We start from the raw sequence: 18,332 nt of genomic DNA on the forward strand, positions 1-18,332 counted from the left end.
TTTGATTTTTTTTTATTAAATATCAATAATATTTATGATTTTTTTAAAAAAAATTAAAATATTCCATGGATATTTTCAAAATTCTAGTAAAAATTTCATAAAAATTTCTGAAAATTATAAATTTTTTAACCAAATTGTTAAGGATTTTATGTAGATATTTTTTCGAAAAGTTTCATAAAAATTTTGCTGAAATTTTAAAATTTGGATATTATGAAAATTCTATATAGTTTTATTTCGATCCTTCAAAAAATAGAAATTTCAAAAAAATTTTAAATATTTTAAACCATGGACCAAATAATATATCAACTTAATTATATGCTCAAACATGACTATGCTGGACTCTTTTTTTTCTCCTTTGGTTTGATAAGAATTTTTTAAACTATTTAATTAACATTGAACCGAACTCAGATTCAACCTCAATTATAGATATTTATTATCACTTGAACTGTTTTGTAACAAGTTCACCATTAATATGAAAAAGAAAAAAACCAATAAAAAGTTTTTTGAAGTGCATAAGAAACTCTGTACAAGGGAGGGTGGTCATCTTTGATGGATTGATAGCTGCTGGTGTTGGAGGAATGGCGGCGTGGCATTGCAGCAGCTGAAACAAAAGCTGCCTCCTTCACATGGAATTTTGCAAATACCAACAATCAAATACCATCTCCAGATGCCACGTGGCTATGCCTATTCAGTCATTGCTTCTCAATATGGTCAGGGGAATTTTTGTACAATACTACCGCCCTCCAAACTACCCACTTTTTCCATTTTCTATATAAAAATTATTTATTTCTTATAAAAAAACATTATCCTTATTAGACTTTTTGTGGTGATAATTGAAGAACTTCAACACTTTTTCCCTTTTTTTGGATAATAGCTTTAACATTTCAACACTTGCTTTGTAGAATTTCTTACATTATTCTTTATTTATGCTTTTTTATAATTTTTTAAAGTAATCGTATTTTTGTTTAGGATGAAATTTTTTTAGTTTCCTTTCATCCAATAACCCTACATAGCTAATATTTCAATTTTAAATATTAATTCAATATTTGTATTTCGTTTGTTATATTTTTCTAACATTTTGAAATTGATTAGAAGTTTGTAAATAGAAATGTATAATTTTTTCCTCTTAATTTTTATTTGTAACATTTTTTCCTCTTAATTTTTATTTTCTGTTTTGATCTTTTTTTTTTTTTTTATCGTTGATATACTAGTTGATCTCTGTAAGCAATATGTGGTTGATTTTGTGAGACATCTATTAATTAAAAAAAAAATTGATTTGGAAGAAATCAGTAACACATTATGTATTTTAAAGGAAAATTCACTGAAGGTTAAAATGGGAAATCTACAAAACTAGTCTATTCCATGTCTCTAGTCAACCAGCTAGCATGGCAAATTGGCCAAAAAAAAAAAAAAAACACTTTCTCTGACACAAAATCAACATTTTCCACTTGATGAAAAATGGCATCTCCCTCTTCACAAACCTCCTTCTCAGCCAAATTTGTTGTAAAATGCTGCGTCTCAGAGCTGGTTGTCCCTGCAAAGCCAACACTTAATGAAGTGAAAAATCTTTCTGATATAGATGACCAAAAAGGGTATATTTTCCTATGATTTGGTTTTACAGAAAAAATGATAAAAAACCATCGATGGAATTGGAAGGGAAAGAGAAAGACCCAGTCCAGGTGATCAAGGAAGCACTAGGTAGAGCCATGGTGTACTATTACCCTCTAGCTGGTAGACTCAAAGAAGGGCCAGATGGGAAGCTTTTGGTGGATTGCAATGGTGAAGGGGTTTTGTTCATTGAGGCTGATGCAGATGTTAGTTTTGAACAACTTGATCATCCAATTCAACCCCCTTTTCCATATGTTGATGAGATTCTCAGTAATTTTCCATGTTATGATAGTGTTCTTGGCCGTCCTTTGTTGTTGATCCAGGTAATTACTCCTATTTATTTATTTCTTTATTTTTTGCCTTTTTTTGGGGTTATGGGTTCAATTAAGTCTAGATTCATGAAAAAAAAAAAAAAAAGAGAGAGAAAAATTAGTCTAGAATCCTTATTTCCTATTATAAAATACAAACTATTGAAATAAATATAGGTAATATTATGAAAGAAAGTTATCTGTAGCTGTTTATTTTACTGGAATGAAATTGGAAACTAAAAATTTAAATCCTTAAGTTTCTGAGTTCCAATCATGCCCTCCAAAAAAGAAAAAAATTATTGAAGTTTAAAATTTTCCAGGAAATGAAAAAGAATGACATCTCCATGTTGGAGGGCATCATTTTTATTCAACTTAATTCCATCCAATTTTGGAAATTAAATTCCTCATAGTCCAAAATTACTCGAATAATTATAAAGAATATCTTTTCCTATTAAAATCTCATATTGACAGGAACCGAACCAAATTTGATCAATAGTATGTATATATATATATATATATATATATAAAAGATTAATTGTACATTGGTATCTTTAAATTTTAAAATTGTACCATTGAAATTTTAAAGTTTGAACAGCTCGAATTGAATATTGAAATTTCAAATTTATTACAAATTGATCTGATTGGTTAATGGGGTTAATAAAAAATAATTTTTGTGAAAAAAATAAATTCGTTATTTTTCATTTTATGTTTATGACTTGGTTTTTTGAAAGATTGTATCATTTCCTACCTTATTCAAAATAAAAAATTTCAAAAAATTAAATATTTTTGAACCTAGAATTAGACCCAAAAAAAATTAATATAAAGATAAAAATTAAAATTTTTATTCTAATACAAATATATTTATTAGATCAAAAATAAAAAAAAATAATTTTATTAGACCAAAAATTAATAACAATTTTTTATTCCCAAAATATTTTTAAAAAAATTATACCAAAATAAAAAAAAATAAAAATTTGACCAAAAATTAGACAAAAAATAAATTTGAAATTTTTGGTCCAATAAAAATATTTTGGTAGACCAAAAGTTAAATAAAGGAATATTGTTTGATAAAAAAAAATTAATAATAATTCTTTATGTCCATACCATAAAAAAAATTAGGCCAAAATTTTTAAAAAAAAAAAGACCAAAAAATAGACAACAAATAAAAATAAAAATAAAAGAAACATATGCAAATTAAAAATATCCTTTATTTTTCTTTTGGTTTGATAAAGAAATAAAAGATAAATTTTTATTTTTATTTTGGTCTAATAATAAAATTAAGAACCATAAAAATTATTTTTATTTTTATCTATTTTTTATTTTTTTTATTGAGATCTTTTTTTTAAAAAAAAAAGGTTTGGGCATAAAATATTATTAATTTTTGATCTCATAAAATTATTTTATTTAATTTTTGATCTAATATAAGTATTTTTTTGATAAAAAATTCCATTTATATTTTTTGGTCTAATTTTAGATCCAAAAAATTTTAATTTCTTTAGAATTTTAATTTAAATAAAACATGAATTGATACAATGTCTCACATAAAAAACCATAAATATAAAATTGAATGATAATGAATTTATTTTTTTAATTTTTAATTTTTATTTTTGTTGGAAAAATGGATTATGATGTTAGCATAATAGTAGTAAATTCACGTCATCTAAACATCATTGTTTATCTTGTTAGTTAATTGGCTCAATTTGTACTAAATTTAAAATTTTAAAATTTAATTCATCCAGTTTTAAATTTTAAATTTTAGGATTCAAATTGTACAGCTCTAAAATTTTAACATATTAATATGCAATTAACTTTAAAAAAAATTAAAAATTACATATTATTGTGCTCAACCCAAGCTTGATAGTTTATCAAACAACTTGTACGCACACCCATAAGTAGATATTTGGGCAACAAAGAAATCTCACACAAATCTCAAAGCCAATATATATATATATATATATATATTTATATATTCACAAGATAAAGGCAACGCAAACAACAACAATAATCTAAAAGACTAAACAAGCAATAACCATATAACCAAACATGAACAAGAATAAAGAAAGAATAAGGCACAAAGAAATTTACATGGTTCAATTGTCTATGCTGTGATCTACACCTACGGGACAATCAAGGAAAAATCTCTTGTAGTAATCTAGAAAAATTAGAAGCTTTGCATCAAGAATGTTCAAACCCTAGGAAAAGAGATACCCAGGAGATATCTAAGAGCTTTCTCAGAAAATCAAGCTCGCTAACTCTCAATCTCTACCCTTCCCATTGGTCGTACCTTTTTTTTTTTTTTTTCTCATATAAACCATATAGTTATATCAATAAACAGGGTAAAATGACGTTTGAAGCATTTAAGAATTAGAACACACCACAGCGCTGCATGACCAGCGCCACGGCGCCCAAGTTTCTGCCAAAAATCACCAAACTCTTGATGCCGCTGCGGCGCTGCGGCCATGGTCACCTTGCCTCTGTCCAATGAGTGCTGCAGCTACTAGCTTTTTGTTTGTCTCATTATTTATTTATTTATTTTATAATAACTAGAAACACTCATTTCATTCTTTTGCTTTTCCCTTATGTTGTGTGTGTATGTATGTATATATATATATATATATATAGGTGATTCGGATGAGTTGTGGAGGTTTCATTTTGGCCATAAACTTTAATCATGTAATGGTCGACGGATTTGGACTATCTCAGTTTTTAAACACATGTGGAGAGATTGCGAAAGGTGTAGAAAAACCATCTATTCAACCTGTTTGGCAAAGAGAATTATTAAATGCCAGAAACCCACCAAGAATAACTCAAATCCACCATGAATATCTACCAGAAGCTACTGATATTGACCACCCAAACTTCCATCAATCGGAAGCAATCAACCGTTCTTTCTTCTCGGTCCCAATCAAATCATGGCCATTCGAAACCATCTTCGTCCTCACCTTGCTGATACTTGTACTCGTTTCGAGTTACTAACAGCTTGCGTATGGAAATGTCGAACACTTGCTCTAAATATGGATCCTAAGGAGGATGTTCAAGTATCGTGCGTATTCAATGGACGACACAAAAACATGATCAATGATTTAAGTTTGCTATTGGGGTACTATGGCAATGTGATTTCCTTCTCCGCTGCAGTCTCGAACGCCGGAGTTTTATGCGAAAAGCCGTTGGGCTATGCAATGGAGTTGGTGAAGACAGCAAAATCTAAAATGAATGCTGAGTACATAAGATCAGCTGCAGATCTTATGGTGATCAAGCGACGTCCTGGTGATAAACTTAAAGGGAACTTCATTGTTTCCGATATAACAAGACTTGGGTTGGAAGATGTCGATTTCGGATGGGGTTTGCCGGAATATGCTGTACCTCCAATGACTTCCACTTACTTTGGCTACAATATCAAGTACAAAAGCAAAGGGGAAGATGGAATTTTGGTGCTGATATGTCTGCCATTGTCGGTCATGGAGAGGTTTCAACTAGAGCTTACTAAAATAATCACCATTCCAAGAGGGACCTAATTCCTATGTAATATTAAAGACATTCAGTATGCTTAAGATAATTATATCAGTACTGTAAGACTCCAAGTCAAGCATGCATATTTTGATTGGGAAATAAAGTGGGATCCTTGATCTGCCGCTGCGTTTGTTTCTTTTCCATCTATGTCTTATTATCTTGAATTTTCAATCTAATGGATAATGCATATATCATTTTATTGGTAACAAATTTAAAATGATAGTTAAATTTAAATTATATACATGTGTGTTGACCCAATGTAAAAAGGAATACAATTTTGCTATTTGTCGACTGACTATAAATTTTAATTAAAATATTTAATTATATTATCATTTATATTAATATTTTAAAATTGAACATTTAATCATAATTATTTAAAATTTTATTTAACAATAAATTTTACTAGAAATTGTTCACTGATGGTTGTGGACACAAGTATGAGTACCACTATGTATCACCACTAGTAACTATCACCACGTACATGTTAGTGGGTCCAATATTTATATGACTTTTATATATACATGAGATCTACTGCCATATGTGTTATTTTTACTTATATATATATATATGATTCACTTCCATGTATAATGGTGATAGTCACCATTGGTGACAAACATCATTTTTTTAAAAATAAATACATACGCATATAAAAACAAAAATATATACGCATAGTATTCGGGTTGGAAGGTAAGATGCATTTACTCCTCCGTGATATTCAATTTAAACCCTTCAATCATTTTCTTGTGTTAGGGATTTACAATGGATTCTCTCTTTGATTTTAGATTAAGAAACGTGTACTATACTATTTGTTACACCCCAAGTCTAAATATTTGAAAATGTGATAATAGTCATACTTAATACACTTAATAAAACTGATAATCCAGAACATAACAACTCTCCACATATCATTAGTAAATAATATCTTAAATATCTCCAAAGAAAGTGAACAAAAATAAACTCCAACATTCAAAAGGTTCTCCAAGCTAACTGCTATAAAAGAAAAACAACTAAAACACCATTATCTTACGCCAAATCCAACTATCTTAAAACTACGGTGTACCTGAAACCATAACAATAAATAATGAGTATGAAACTCAACAAGCTACTGAACTTTTCATAAAAACAAAAATAAAAAAATACTTCAAATGATAAAAATACATATTCAAAATAATCTTTAGCAACGTAAACATAATTTTCATATAAATTCTAATTGTGAAATGCCTAGTAGGACTTGGCATAACATAATGTTATCTGTCCACAATCTGTATAAACTTGAGTGTGAGGCATTAACAAGTAAGGAAATATAAATTATAAAACAAACACTCAGCTGAAGATATAAGTCATACCTCTACTGTAATAATCAATAGGTCCTCCACATGAAACAATATGTCTAAACCCTAAGGTAAAAAACCATAAATCACTAGAGAAATACCCTTACATGATTCATTTCAATATCCGAAAACATATCAAAACATATCATAACTTATCACATAAATGCCTATTAGGTACCAACAACCAGGGCAGAAATACATATATCAATAATCCAACAACTTATTTGTACAAAACATATATATTTCATAAAACATAAACTTATAGAAAAACATAGAGAAATAAAAAACATAAGTACATATTTGCTATGGTTTCAGTTAAAAAGTCTAGTAACTTACCTTGATCAGCAAAGTCCACAAAAGATTAGCAACCTATGAATAATACCAACAATCTCTCATAAATATAAAGCAAAACCAACATATACCATAATTATCTTACGTATAAATCTTATAATCAAGCTCTTAAATCCAAACTAAATGAATAAGAGTTGATAGCATAAGATCATAATAGTTTAACCCTCAAATCTTAAAATCATTAGCTTAGAACAAGATCAAATCATCAAAACCCAGATAAATAACAATGAAAAACTATTCAAAATCCATTGAAAAGTTAACAAAGAAATACCGAAATTATTAGATTTTCAGAAACCTTCATTTCATTTTGTATCCATTTGAAATTTTACAAAGTAAAACTAGACAATTATATATACTCCTATAAAATTTTAAAATCCAAACAAAGGTTGAAAACATGCTCAAACTAAATTTAGTATCTAATTGATAGAAACTAAAAATCAGCATTTTACAGAAAATCCCCTCTATATAAAAATTCATTAAAAATAAAATAAATTCCAAAAGCAATAAAATTTATAGAATTTAACTATATATAGTACGAATCCTATTTAAATATTATTAGGTCAAATAAAGATCGAAAACTATTTTAAATTGATCGAAAACTATTTTAAATTGATTTTTATTCTTTGCTAACCATACTAGAAAATAGATTTGAATAGCTGCGTATAGGTAATTTAGCAAATCAACCATGACCAAAATAGCACGATTTTGAAACTAATTTTTTTTTATACTGATATTGGACATATGGAGGATAAAGCATTAAATTTTCAGATAAAAATAATTTTGTTTGGATCAGTTTTGAAAATTTTACATATGAACCATATTGCAGTGGCATAGAAAAAAACCAGACAGGAAGTATTAATTCAAAATTTCATAATAAATTGAAAACAGATCCAAATCATCCCAAATAAATTTATATTGATTTATAAACATGTCTATTTTCATCATAAAAAGTTTAGTACCAAAAGAAAATTTTAAATATTTTAAACAAATTCGAACAGTTACTCTATACAGATCCCCATATAAATTCTAGATTAGGGTTTCAACAATAATACTTCAAATCAACCTTAATCATTACTTCTAGATCTTCAAATCATCTCAAATAATCTCATATAATATAAAAAGATCAGAAAAACCAATCTTGATCAACTTCCAAGATTCAGGATCTTCCTTTCTATGCCCCAAAACTTGTTCAGAAATTTCAAAATCTTCAAAGATACTGGATCCATAACAATTTTAAATGGATACTAAACTCCTAAATTAAGATCGGAAGCCCTTAATATTAACCCTAATAGCATTTAGGGCTTGAAAAAAAAAAAAAAGACTTACCCGATACCCTAGCGTCGTAAAGTTGAAAACAATGTAAAAATGTGAAAATAAAATAAACGTATATTTTCCTTCTTTATTATAAAATCAAAAATAGAGTAAATATCCTTTATTATTATTAATATTTTTCAATTTCCTAATAAATTGAAATATACATATAACCAAACCTATTAGGATAAAAACTCTTTTTTTTCTTTTTTTTTAAAATGGTTATAAGACCTTTTTAAATATATATATATATATATATATTCATCGTATATTACAAATCCTTCCCTCTTAAAACAATTTTGTTCTCAAAATTGATTTACCTTAACTATCGAATAGATGGGGATACTGCTCGCGAATCTCATTTTCATGTTCCCAAGTGGCTTTTTCAACTGTATGACTTCTCCATAGAACTTTTACCAAAGAAATCTTCTTAGTGCAAAGTTCTTTTTCCTTTTGGTGTACAATTCAGAGTGGTAACTCTTCATATGTAAGGTTCATATTGAGTTGAAGAGGCTCAAAACTCACCACATGTGTAGGATCATAAATGTGAAGTCCCACATCGGTTAGAAAGGGGAACGAAGCACGCCCTATAAGGTGGTGTGGATATCTTTTGTCAAGACCCGTCCAAAATTCCTCACCAGAACCCTAGACAAGCGCTGATCCCAGGGAAACCCTACCGGATCTTCCAATGGAAAATCCGATAGAACCTCCCCTAAGGGTTGGACTTACCACAATTTTTCTACACTGAAAATACACTTCTATATACACCACCTTATTCCTCGAAATATTTAAAACCAAATCATGCCCAAAAATAATATTAAAATCCACATACACTTAATTAAATGAAAACACTTTGCTCATACATAATGAATACAATTAAATCACAATAATAAAAATCAAGAATTCCTTAATAAACCAAATTTCCATTTAGCATCAATAAACATAATAAAATTTAAATCATAATTTCATAAAATTAGTCTCTTCCACAGTAATTCAATTCAACACAATTTGGCATTTTCAATATAAATAATAACTTAGTTAAATATCCAACACATAAAATTCATTCTTCAAATATTTAACTAACACAAAATATACTTAATTTAACAACCTAAAATATAAATATGAGGCAATATATATACTAAATCAACATAACTTAGCATCATAAATTTAAATAATGATCTAATAAATTCTATATAACGAATATATTTAAATCACATTAAAATAACACATTAAAATCAAATAACAATATCTCTTAAAATTTAAAACATATATGATATACTTCAAAATTTTGAATGATATAAAATACATATGTATAAATGTCTTGATGCACACAAGTACATAGATATATATATTCACACACACACACACACACGTATATATCCACATATATATAATTATGTATTTTCATATAACATCACACATCTCCATATATATATATATATGTATATGTATATGCCCATTAACAATACATATAAATACATATATATATATATATATATATATATACATACATATATGCATCGTATGTTTACCGTACATGTGTATATATATATATATATATATATACATATCAATCTATACACATGCTAACTATAATTTTTGTATAATAATTCTAATCAACATAACAAGTAAACTCACAAAATCTATAACAATCCTTTTACACCTTCTGCTTAATATTATCAACATTGTCCACTCTAATTTGATAGAAAATCAGATGAACCCATATGGCCTAAACTGCAAATTTGGGATTTTTTAATATCTTGACAATTAATTCAAATTAACCATTCCTTTAGCCTCTAACAATCATTAAGAACCCAAATGTAATGGCAATTGGCTAAGGACTTGTCCAATCTCTATCCAATTTCAACATAAACACAACCTAACTCCATCAATGGCAACTTCCTAATTACTCAATTATAATTCACATTCTAGCTACCAATTTGAAGCTTGAGAGCATTAAGAAGGTACCTTCAATTGGTCCAACCGCCGCCGGAGGTCGCCAGAATTCTGCCGTGAAGTTGCTGCCGAAATGCTGCCGAATGGGCAAGATTTGAGCCAATCCGAGCTTGAAAACGGACTCAGGGGGCCCAAAATCCATGGGAAAGGTCTAGTCACGCCCCCGGTAGCCAGCGGAAAACTGGTCAACAGGGAGGACGCCGGCCGCCGATGTTAGGCGCCGATCCCAGCTCGTCCATCGGCCAACTGGCCAGAGAATCGACGGCTGAGTTTGCCTGGCCATGAGCCTCCCCGTCGCCTGGCGCGTGTGGTCGTCCGATGGCCCCCAAAAAAAACGCAGACTAAGAAAGAGGGACCATCAGGGGAAGAAGAAAAAGAAGAAGAAGAAGAAGGAGAAGAAAGTCCGTGCCCCCCCCCCCCCCCCCCCTTTTTCCCACGTGGGGAGAAGAAAAGAAAAAGAAAAAGAAAAAGAAATAAAAGAAACAAAAGAAAATAAATAAACAATTATATAAAATAATATTAAAATAATATTATTGTATAGAATAATAATAAAATAATATGGTATTTAATCATGGTTGACATGTGGCATCTCACCATTGTGACACATGGCACCCTTTAATGAGTCATGCATGGCACACTGTTCACTAATTTAAAAATAATATTAAAATAATATTATATTTGAAAAAATTTGCAGGTCCATAACTTTTTAACCAGATGTCCAATTTAAGCGTGCCGCTAGTCTATGAACTCGTATCGATGAGTATTTCACAACCATGCATGAGTCAAAGCTCAACTTTGCATGAAGAAAAAGTCAACTCCGGCATCCCTTGGACAGTTTGGACCTCAACTTGTTTTGCTCATAACTTTCAAACCGTAGCTCCGTTTTCAACGTGCTACTAGTCTATGAACTCGTGACAACGTGTATTTTTTAATGGTACCTTGGCCAATGTGAAATTTCATCAGGAACAAAAAGTCAACATTTGATCCCTTCTCGGTCAACCACGGTAAAACCCGGTCAACCTTGGTCAAATTTGGAAAATTTCTGGTGTACTTTAGGACGCGGTGTTACATCTTTCCCGTACAATGCATTCCCATGAGGGAAAGTAAAACCGTGTGGGCTGAGTCCAAAGCGGACAATATCGTGATTGGGCCTGGGAAGCCCATGCAAGTGGGACTGGTAGGTAGGGGTTGTAAGAGGATTCCCCCTAACCATTACGATGCGTTTTAACAAAACCTTGAGGGTTGGATTGTAAGAGGATTCTCCAGGCCCAAAGAGGACAATATCGGACGTGGGTGGTCTGGGCTGTTACAGATGGTATCAGAGCCAGTACCCGGATCAGTATGCCAGCGAGGACGCTAGGCCCCAAGGGGGGAGGATTGTGAAGTCCCACATCGGTTGGAAAGGGGAACAAAGCACGCCTTATAAGGTGGTGTGGATATCTTTCCTGTACGACGCGTTCCCATGAGGGAAAGTAAAACCGTGCGGGCTGGATCCAAAGCGGATAATATCGTAATTAGGCCTGGGAAGTCCATGCCAGTGGGACTGGTAGGTAGGGGTTGTAAGAGGATTCCCCTTAACCATTACGATGCGTTTTGACAAAACCTTGAGGGTTGGATTGTAAGAGGATTCTCCAGACCCAAAGAGGACAATATCGGATGCGGATGGTCTGGGCTATTATAATAAATGTACTTGCAGAGCATGAATACATGGAAAACATTATGCACTCCAGATAATGCTGGTGGTAAAGCAAGCCTATAAGCTAAATCACCAACTTTATCCAGAATCTCAAAAGGTTTAACAAATCTTAGATTTAGCTTGACCTTTTTCCCCGAACCGCATCACCTCTTTCATAGGAGCAACCTTAAGAAGCACCATATCTCCAACAAAAAACTCTAACTCTTTCCTTCGAGTGTCTGCATAACTTTTGTACCTACTCTAAGCTAGCTTCATTCTCTCCTTTATCTTAACGATAACTTTACTAGTATTTTGAATAATCTCTGGTCCTAAAATCTTTCTTTCTCCTACATCATCCCAACGCACCGAGGACCTACACTTACGTCCATAAAGTGCCTCATAAGAGGCCATTTTAATGCTTGTGTGATAATTGTTATTATATGTAAGCTCTACCAAAGGTAGATGCTTATCCCAACTGCTAGTAAAATCCATCGCACATTCTTGAAGCATGTCCTCAAAAGTTTGTATGGTCCTCTCTGACTGTCAATCTATCTGGGGATGAAATGCAGTACTAAAATTAAGCTTCATACCCATAGCTCTATGTAGACTCTTCCAGAAATTCGAGGTAAATCTCGGATCACGATTAGAAACAATCGATAAAGGGACTCCATGCAACTTCACAATCTCATTAACATACAACTGAGCATGCTGATCCATAGTGAATGTGGTACGTCTAGGCAGAAAATGGGCAGATTTGGTCAAACGGCCCATAATTACCCATATAGCATTATAGCCCTTCAGTGCCTTCGGCAATCCAATAACAAAATCCATTGAAATTTGGTCCCATTTCCATTCAGATACCATTAAAGGTTTCAACAAACTAGATGGTCTCTAATGTTTAGCCTTAACCTACTGACAAACTAAACATTGCTCGACGTAGTGAGCAATTTCTCTTTTCATATTCATCCACCAAAAAGTCATCCGCAAATCATGATACATTTTCATACTACCTGGATAAACTGAATATGGAGAATTATGCGCTTCGCTAAGGATTTCATGCTTCAAATCTTGATCATTAGGCACACATAATCTATTTCCAAAACGTAGCACTCCATCATTTGATACTCTAAACTCAGGCCTTTTTCCAATTCTTATTTCATCTTTAATCTTAAGGAAAAGAGGGTCATCAAATTGTTTCCTTTTTGTCCTCTCAACTAAAGTTGGTTGCACAAATAAAACGGCTATGAATACATGATCTTCATTCTTCACAACCAAAATTTTTATTTCTTCCAAGTCCTTCAAAATCTGCTTTTGTGTAGTTAGCAAAGCTACAGTAAAATCAGTAGACTTCCTTCTTAAAGCGTCAGCCACCACATTAGTCTTACCAGGGTGATAATTAATCACCCAATCATAGTCCTTCACCAACTCAAACCAACTCCTTTGTCTCATATTCAACTCCTTCTAGGTGAAGAAATACTTAAGGTTCTTATGATCTATATAAATTTCACACTTTTCACCATGCAAATAATGCCTCCAAATTTTAAGAGCAAAAACTACCGTTGCCAATTCCAAATCATGTGTAGGGTAATTTTTCTCATAATCCTTCAATTGTCTTAAAGCATAAGCAATGACTTTCCCATTCTGCATCAGCACACATCCAAGACCCTTATAAGAAGCATCACTATAGATCACAAATCCACCAGAACCTGTTGGAATGGTCAAAACTGGAGCGGTGACCAAACATTGTTTTAGCTTTTCAAAACTCTTTTCACACTCATCCGTCCACTGATACTTAACATTCTTCCTTATCAGCTGAGTCAAAGGTAAAATGATCTTAGAAAATTCTTGCATAAAACAATGATAGTAATCCACCAATCCTAGCAAATTCCTTACTTCACCTATTGAAGTCGGTCTAGGCCAATTAATGACTACTTTTACTTTACTAGGATCAAAAGAAATTCCTTCTTTGGACACCACATAACCAAGAAATGAAATTCGATCCAACCAAAATTCACACTTATTAAATTTTGCATACAACTAATTGGTTCTTAGCACCTCTAACATCTTCCTTAAATGATCTTTATGTTCCTCATAATTCCTTTAATAAACTAATATGTCATCAATAAACACAATAACAAATTTATCCAAGCAATTTTTGAAAACTTGATTCATTAGATCCATGAAAGCTGCAGGAGCATCAGTCAACCCGAATGGCATCACTAAAAACTCATAGTGACCATATCTCATTCGGAAGGCTAATTTTGGAATGTCTTCCTTTTTTATATGTAATTGATGATACCTATATCGCATGTCAATCTTTGAGAATACACAAGCTCCCTGTAGTTGGTCAAACAAGTCTTCAATTCTTGGTAGTGGGTACTTATTCTTTATAGTTAGTTTATTGAGTTCCCAATAATCGATGCATAACCTCATAGTCACATCCTTCTTTTTAACGAATAACACTGATGCTCCTTAAGGAGAAACATTTGGTCTAATGAGCCTTTTGTCCAGTAAATCCTACAATTGCTCCTTCAACTCTTTAAGTTCTGAAGTTGCCATTCAATAAAGTGCCTTAGATATTGATCTTATATCTGGTGCTAGATCGATCTTGAACTCTACCTTGCTCAGGCTGAATTCCAGGCAATTCATTTGGAAAGAGATCAACAAACTCATTGACAATTTGTACATTATGTATTGTCAAGTCCTCCTTTGAAGTATCCACAACACTAGCCAAAAAGACTCTACAACCTTTTCTCAAAAATCTTCGTGCTTGCAAAGCTGAATTACTCGGGGATAAGGATGTATTTTAACACTTACAAATTTAAACTCATCTTCTCCTTTAGATTAAAACACAACCTCCTTCTCAAAGCATTTTACACTGGCATGATAAACTGCTAGCTAGTCCAGGCCTAGAATTACATCAAAGTCTTGTATATCCAGGATTATCAAGTCCACAACCAAATTTCTACCATCAATACTAACAATGCAAGACTTCAAAACTTGACTAGCACCTCCCCAGAACGAGTAGCTACACATATCTCACAATCCAAATTCATAGGTTTCAAGTCAAGTTTACATGCAAAGCTACGAGATACAAAACAATGCGTCGAGCCATAATCTATCAATACAAAAGCTAGTTTCAAGTTTCTAAAGCTTATACAACAAATAGATAGTCTTATGGATTTGACATTTAACTTATGTCTCTCAAGCTCTATCTAATTGTCTACAAGATCCTATATAAACCTTGGCTTTGATACCAAAAACGTCACATCCTAAGTCTAAATACTTGAAATGTGATAAAAGTCATACTTAAGACACTTAATAAAACTTATAATGTAGAACATAAAAACTCTCCAAATATCATTCATAAATAATATCTAAAATATCTCCAAAGAAAATGAACAAAAATAAACTCCAACATTCAAAAGGTCCTCCAAGTTAACTAATATAAAAGAAAAACAATTAAAACACCATTTACTTTAAAACTATGGCATACCTGAAACCATAATAATAAATAATGAGTATAAAACTCAGCAAGCTATTGGGTTTTTCATAAATATAAAAAATAAGAAAATATTTAAAATGATAACAAATACATATTCAAAAATAATCTTTACCAATGTAAACATAATTTTCATGTAAACTCTAATTGTTAACTACCTAGTACTTGGCATAACATAATATTACCCTTTGGTAATTTGTATAAATTCCAGTGTGAGGGATGTAACAAGTGAGGAAACATAAATTTTAAAAACAAACACTCATACCCGTATTATGATCATCAGTAGGTCTTCCCACATGAAACAATACGTTTAAACCTCATAAATAACTAAAGAAATATATTTACATGATTCATCTCAACATCTGAAAACATATCATAACATATCATAACTTATCATATAAATGCATACTAAGTACCAACAACCAGAGCAAAAATACATATATCAATAATCCAACAACTTATTTGTACGAAATATATATATATATATATATATATATATATATATATATATATATTTCATAAAATATAAACTTATAGAAGAACATTAATAAATCAATAACATAAGTATATATTTGTTATGGTTTCAGTTAAAAAGTACGGTAACTTACCTTGATCAGCAAAGTTAACAAAAGATTAACAACCTATGAATAATACCAACAATCTCTCATAAGTGTCAAGAAGAACCAACATATACCATAATTATCTTACGTATAAATTTTATAATCAAGCTCTTAAATTCAAACTAAATGAATAAGAGTTGATAGCATAAGATCATCATTGCTTAACCCTCAAATCTTAAAATCATTAACTTAGAATAAGATCAAATCACCAAAACCTGGATAAAAACCTATTAATCCATAAACAATCTCTAAACAAGAAATTAATTCCTTATTCAAACGATATCATGTACGTTTGAAAAATTATGAGGTACTGTACACATGCATAAGTAACTATGATTAAAATAATTTAATAAAATAATAATGAAAAACTATTCAAAACGCATTGAAAATTTAACAAAGAAATACTGAAACTATTAGATTTTTAGAAATTTGTTTCTGTTTCATGAAATTTTGTATCCATTTGAAATTTTACAAAGCAAAACTAGACATTATATATATACTTCGATAAAATTTTAAAAGCCAAACAAAGGTAAAAAAACATGATTAAATTAAATTTAGTATCTAATTGATAGAAACTGAAAATCAGCATTCCACAGGGAATCCCGTCTATATAAAAATTCATTAAAAATAAAATAAAAGTCTAAAAGCAGTAAAATTTTACAGAGTTTAAGTATATATAGTAAGAATCCTATTTAAAAATCATTAGGTCAAATAAAGATTGAAAACTATTTTAAATTGAATTTTATTCTTTACTAAACAAATTAAAAAATAAATTTAAACAGCTGCGTATAGGTAGGGTTTCAATAATAATACTTCAAATTAACCTTAATCATTACTTTTATAACTCCAAAACATCTCAAATAATCTCATATAACATAAAAAATCAGAAAAATCAATCTTGATCAACTTCAAAGATTCAAGATCTTTTTTTCTATGACGCGAAACTTATTCAGAAATTCCAAAATTTCTAAAGATACTGAATCCCTAACAATCTTAAATGGATACTAAAATTCTAAATTAAGATCGGAAGCCCTTAATATTAACCCTAATAGCATTTAGAGCTAGAAGAAAAAGAAAATAAAGACTAACCCGACACCTTAGCGTTGCAAAGTTGAAAATAACGTAAAAGTAAAATAAATGTATCTTTTCATTTCATTTTTTTTTATAAAACCAAAAATAGAGTAAATATCCTTTGTTATTATGTTTTTTCAATTTCCTAATAAATTGAATATACATATAACCGAATCTATTAGAATAAAAACTCTTTTGTTTAAAAAAAAAAAATTATAAAACTTTTTTAAAAATATATAGATATATATATTGTAACACCCCGTCCCAAATCGCACCGGAATCCGTGCACGTTGACCGAGGTTGAACAGTGTCAGTTTCTGATTGGTCCACGTGGCATGAACAGTGTCACACAGGGGTTTTATTTGTTAAAACACTCGGGGAAGAGAGAGAAAGAGAGAGAGGAGAGAGAAAGAGAGAGAGGAGAGAGAGAGAGAGAGAGAGTCACCGGCCGCCGGTCATTTTCACGTTTTCCGGCCTAGTTACTGTACACGCGCCGGCCAGCCAGATTGCCCACCTCATTTCCGGCAAAACCTCCAAATTTCACGGCGAACGGCCGCCGGACGCGCCTGGATCGGACGTCCGAAGTTTGGCGGCGATTTTTCCCCCTCCACCGCCGGCCACCGCGAATCGGCACTATTCCGGACGATCTACAGTACACGCGCCATACACCCATCATCCTCTCCTCAAGTCCGGCCTACCCACCAAAAATCACGGCCATCGGACCACCGACGCGTCGGGATCGGAGCGTTTTCCGGCGAGGGGTCGGAAATCTTCAAACGGTGATTTCTCCGCCGTCCGACCTCCGGTTTGCTCACCGTCGGTCCCGTTGGATTGCTCTCCTCACGATCTACAAGTCTGCAAAATTTCACAGCCAACGGCCACCGCACGCACGCGCGCCGCATGATTCTTAGGTGACCGCGGCGGCCCGCCGAAAAATACTGTTCCGGCGAGACCCGAAATTCCGGCCAGCTCCAGTCCGCAGTGTTCGACCTCCTGAACCCAAATCCAACTTCCGTTTCCGCCAATTCGCGACGGTTTGGGAGAATTGCGGAGCCGAAACTCAAAAAGTTTTTCGGCGAGATTCCGACC

The 18,332-nt window shown here is 31.7% G+C and overlaps 1 protein-coding gene and 1 pseudogene across 1 annotated transcript; both read left to right on the forward strand.

The window, feature by feature from the left end:
* The first annotated feature begins 1,458 nt into the window (after window positions 1-1,458).
* On the forward strand, window positions 1,459-4,906 carry LOC107415629 (methanol O-anthraniloyltransferase-like; annotated as a pseudogene).
* Window positions 4,907-4,930: 24 nt separating this feature from the next.
* On the forward strand, window positions 4,931-5,431 carry LOC132800495 (alcohol acyl transferase 1 allele RGa-like). The gene has a single exon (XM_060814270.1). It carries the CDS (start codon window positions 4,931-4,933, stop codon window positions 5,429-5,431), a length of 501 nt encoding a protein of 166 aa, XP_060670253.1.
* The last annotated feature ends 12,901 nt before the right edge of the window (window positions 5,432-18,332 follow it).

The sequence above is a fragment of the Ziziphus jujuba genome, chromosome 2 (genome assembly GCF_031755915.1).
Source record: "Ziziphus jujuba cultivar Dongzao chromosome 2, ASM3175591v1".
In the NCBI taxonomy this organism is placed as follows: domain Eukaryota; kingdom Viridiplantae; phylum Streptophyta; class Magnoliopsida; order Rosales; family Rhamnaceae; genus Ziziphus; species Ziziphus jujuba.